The sequence below is a fragment of the Dipodomys ordii genome, unplaced genomic scaffold, assembly GCF_000151885.1.
Source record: "Dipodomys ordii isolate 6190 unplaced genomic scaffold, Dord_2.0 Scaffold302, whole genome shotgun sequence".
NCBI lineage: Eukaryota > Metazoa > Chordata > Mammalia > Rodentia > Heteromyidae > Dipodomys > Dipodomys ordii.
In genome coordinates, this window is record NW_012267518.1 from 108,862 (window position 1) to 113,533 (window position 4,672).

The 4,672-nt window shown below is 49.4% G+C and overlaps 1 protein-coding gene across 1 annotated transcript; it reads right to left on the reverse strand.

The window, feature by feature from the left end:
* Nucleotides 1-1,398: 1,398 nt before the first annotated feature.
* LOC106001478 (GTPase IMAP family member 5-like) lies at nt 1,399-2,943 on the reverse strand. The gene is made up of 4 exons (XM_013036570.1): nt 2,829-2,943; nt 2,340-2,484; nt 2,135-2,261; nt 1,399-2,102 (listed from the first exon to the last, which is right to left on the reverse strand). The coding sequence occupies exons 1-4, from the start codon at nt 2,908-2,910 to the stop codon at nt 1,602-1,604; spliced, it is 855 nt and encodes a 284-aa protein (XP_012892024.1). The 5' UTR covers nt 2,911-2,943; the 3' UTR covers nt 1,399-1,601.
* Nucleotides 2,944-4,672: the final 1,729 nt, after the last annotated feature.

A 4,672-nucleotide genomic window follows, 5' to 3' on the forward strand; every position in this document is an offset into this window, starting at 1 on the left:
ACTGTGGAAGTCACAGAGCCCAAGATGGCTGCTCTCTGATCCTTCACCATCCCTGCTCTAGGGCTGAGCAGCCCCTGCAATTCCTGGCCACTGATCCTGCTTCCCCTGGGGCCAGAGGCTCATCCCTGCCTGCAGCCCTGGCTCTCCTCCCTCTCAGGTTCAGAATCCTCTCTCCATCTTCTTCAAAACCTCCATATCCCTTTCTCCCCGCAGACTCTCCTCCTCCTCTCTTAGGGGTGGAGGAGTGATGGAGTAGCATCTTTTCCAACCGGCCACGGTGAGGTTGGGCCATGTTGATGAACAAACGAAGAACGGGTCACCAGCTGTGCACCCAGAATGTTTCCCCTCGTGATATCCTGGCTGGTAGAAGGCTGGGTGCAGAGCTAGGCAGCCCAGCAGCCATGCGCTGAACTTCCCTCACTTCAAATCTACAACGTTAACAACGCAAAACAGAGAAGGTGCTGGGCGCCAGTGGGCTCATGCCTGTAATCCTAGCTACTGAGGAGGCTGAGATCTGAGGACTGAGGTTCAAAGCCAGCCAGGTCAGTGAAATTCATGAGACTCTCAGCTCCGTTTAACTTAAGCTATGGCTTAAGTGGTAGAATGCTAGCCTTGCGCAACAACAAAACTAAACTCAACTAAGGGTCAAGGTTTAGGCTTGAGTTCAAGCCCCAGTACTGGCACACACACACTCACACACACACACACACACATGCACACACCCACACCCACGCACGCATGCATGCACGCACGCACACTGAAACTATTTTTCTCTGTGTTTTTAATTTTTTTTTATTGTGAAAATAACTTACAGAGGGGTTACAATTACATGGGCAAGATAATGAGTACATTTCTTATCAAGCATTGTTGCCTCCTCCTTTGTTTCCCCTTCCCATCCTTCCCAACTCTCCCTCCAAACCCCTACCCACCCCCCTACAAAGTTGTAAAGTTCCTTTTTCGACATAATGACTTGTACATCTCATTGTTGCAATGGATCCACCTGAATGCCTATTTAAACAATTTGTTTTTGCCCTTCCACTCCACAAATTATACCACCATCATATACACTGAAAGCAGCAAAGAAATCATCTTATAAATATGTTAGAAGCAATCACATGAAAGAAAATACGTTTGAGTCCTTATCTTGGGGTTCATTCCCCTAACATCAACTTATCTGACCTTTTCTGCTTATCTCAGACATATACTAGTTGTTGCAAATAAGGGAAACCATGGGACCTATGTTTCTTTGGGCTGGCTGACTTCACTTAATATAATTTTTTCCAAGTCTTTCCATTTCCTAACAAACGGGGCAATGTCATTCTTTCTGATGGAGGCATAGAATTCTATTGTATATATATACCACATTTTCTTGATCCTTTCCTCTACTGAGGGGCATCTGGGTTGGTTCCATATCTTAGCTATGGTAAATAATGCTGCAATAAGCATAGTTGTGCTGGTAGCTGTAGTTTCCTCTCAGTTTTATTGACTTAAAAGCACCTGCAGGAACATGTTTGACAGCTGTGATGCAGAGGGTGTGTCCTACCCCTGGACACTGACGGAGAATCGGAAGAAAACTCATTCTAGAAATCAAGTGGGCACGCTCACTTCCCCTGCGTGATACACAGATTGATGGAGACAGCAATAACGATCAAGGTAGCCAGGAGCAGGAGGGCAGTGAGGAGCAGGTGCGAAGCCATCCAGGCTCTGAGAGCGAGCACCGCCCTGCAGCAGCAGCTGCCCTGCTCCGCCCTCAGCGCCCTCCTCTGTCTGTCCAGGTGCTGCCTCACCCTGTGCAGGTAGCGCCTGCGCTCCTCGGGCAGGACCCCGTCCCCGGCCTGCTGCAGCAAGTGAGCCTGCAGGAAGAGGTCGTTGCTGTGGAAGGAGTCCTGGTGCCAGCCCTCCAGCCCCTGCACCACGGCCATGAGCTCCTGCAGCTGCGTGCGCTGCTCCTCCCCGGACGCCCGGTTGTTGAGGGCGCAGTACCGCCCCCCACACTCCTGCACCAGGCCCCGCAGGTGGACATTGTCTGTGCAGGCCACGTAATCATCCAAGGAGCCAGCCCCCAGGTCTTCCTTGTGGGTGAAGAGGACCACCGTGTGGCTCATGGCCTCTGATCCGAACACCTCCTTCACCCTCCTCGCCGCCTCCACGTCCTGGGCCGTGAAGCGCCCCAGCTGGGTGACCAGCAGCAGCACGTGGGGCCCCGGGGCAGACAGCAGGTAGCACTGCCCGACGTCCTCCACCAGCTCTTGGGTCTGGACCTGTGAGTCAAAGATGGAGGGCGTGTCAACCACAAGGATGCGCCTCCCATTCCACGTCCCGAGCGCTCTCTGGAGGACCTGGTCACTGTCTGGGCCCCCAGCCTGGACTCGAACACTGGCCGGCAGAGGATGCTGTTCCCTGTGGCGCTCTTCCCACTGCCTGTTTTTCCCACCAGGATGATCCTCAAAGAAGGTGCTTCCAATCCACTGTCGTCCACCCTTCCTGCAAAAACAAACAAACGAGCATTAATGCCATGTAAGTGAACGATTCTTCATACTTGTAGATCACTGTATTCTCCTGGGAATCTGCTAAAATGCTATGACTTAATTCCTGGAAGGAAGGAAGAGAGGGAGGAAGGAAAAGAAGGAAGGAAGGAAGGAAGGAAGGGAGGGAGGGAGGGAGGGAGGAAGATGTCTCAGGCACAGGGGTTGAGGAGATGGGGGACAAATGGTTGCTGTCTTTTTCTGCCTGGCTGTAAAATAATGGGTTCTGTCCTTGTGTTTAGGGCGGGGTCCCAGGTAGAGAGGGATCAGAGACGCCTCCTCAGAACTCCAAGGCTTTCTTACCTTCAGCCATTGCTCCATAGCTGCTCTTCGGAAACCCTTCCATTCCCTTCTGGAACATGAACAGAAAAGGAATGAAAGGCATCGTCCGTAGGGAAAGTGCGAGGGCCTGCCTCAATCCAGACAATTCTCCTGACGCAGGCCATTTCTCTTGCTCATTTTCTAACTCACATTTCACTCTCCAAAATCCGTAGACTCGCAGGGACGAGGCCAGGCTGGGTGATGCTATGGCAATGTGCCGCCATTGCTCTTCCTCAGCCCCCCAAAGCTCGAAATGCTCTGCTATGTAAACGCCCCCCCACATAAGCTGAAAACATGAAATGAGGAAAGCCTTCCGTGGTTAAAAATTAGAACCAAAGTAATTAACCTTGCCAGAATAAAGGGGAACAAGTGCCTGGTGGGAAACAATTGGTTTGTTTATCGTCCTAGAGATGTCCAGTTCTGGAACATTCCAGGGGCAGGCATAAGGTGGTCTCCAATGGGAGGGTGGAATTGGGGTCCAGGGACTCCCTTCAAGGACTGGAAAGAATGGAAGAGAAGTCACAATCACCTCCCTACGCTGAGCATTTTGGTGACGAGCTGGTGCATGCTGTAGAGAGAATCAACAGCACAGACAAGGAGAAGATAAACTCATTTCCCATTCTAGTTTTAGTCAAACATCTTTTCTGCTTGCCCCTGCAGTCCTAATCTCCCAATAACTACATTATTTTGTATGCCTACAGATTTTGCCAGCAACTGGTACACACACTGGCATAAGCACTCCATTTCAGTGAGGCATAGCAAAATGTTTAAGAGAGGATAAGTCTTATCAGGAAATATATCATATATTTATACATCTAACTGGATATAATATATTCCATATTTGTATATAATTATATACACTATAGATAATACATTATATATGACAATCTTTGTCATATATAAAGTTTCTTCTGGGAGTACAGAATGTTTTTTAAAAAATGTTTTGCTCAATATGTGACCTGAGGAATGATTGATTTCTTTCCATCTGCATTTTGCCCTGGAAGTAGATCTAGCACACACTTTCTCTCATGGTATAAGAAAATGTGGGGCGATACAGGTTTTATTCCCTAACCAGAATGAGTGTACTCAGGAAAGGCCTCCGGAAACTTCCTCGGCACTTGCTTTGACGCTCAGAATGGCCTCATACACCTGGCCCATGACCGGGGCCTCACACACCTGGCCGCATGACCGGGGCCTCACACACCTGGCCCCATGACCGGGGCCTCACACACCTGGCCACATGGTCTGCAGATTCTTCTCCCTGTCAAAGAGCCCCGGGGTGTCCACCACCCTGATGTCCCTTTCCTTCCATGTTCTGGATGCCGGCTGGCAGGTCTCAGTGACAGCATGGGCAGCGGTTCTAGAATCAAAGATTTGTTCCCCAAGAATGGTGTTGGCTGTGGCACTTTTCCCACTTCCAGTTTTCCCGACCAGAACGATCTGCAAAGAGTGATCCTCAGACTTTGCCATGCTTGCCACCGGAATTCAGCCTCAGGAGCCAGGGCACTTGGACTGTACTTTAAACGTAGAAAGAACGTGGCTTAGACATCACCAGAAACCAGCCCTCCTGGCCCTTCTGTCCTTTGCTTCTTTCCCTTCTGAATCAACCAAATCATCCACCCAGTGAAGTTTTCTCACTTCCATCCCCTGCCCTGTATCTTCCCCAATTTTTCTGCTTTCTACCACATTCTTACTTAATTTTCTATGACAAAAGTACCATTTACCATTTAAAATCTGGTATTTCCTATGCTTTCCTTTTGTGTGAGATCTATTTTCCAGAACAGATTCTACTTTGTTTTTCAGATATCATATCTGACGTATTCTGT

Coding starts and splice junctions, on each gene's coding strand:
- LOC106001478 (XM_013036570.1), bottom strand. CDS start 2,910: ATGCCTTTCATTCCTTTTCTGTTCATGTTCCAGAAGGGAATGGAAGGG. Junction 2,262..2,339: donor GGGGCCCAGACAGTGACCAG/GTCCTCCAGAGA, acceptor TTTGACTCACAG/GTCCAGACCCAAGAGCTGGT. Junction 2,103..2,134: donor GGACGTGGAGGCGGCGAGGA/GGGTGAAGGAGG, acceptor TCAGAGGCCATG/AGCCACACGGTGGTCCTCTT.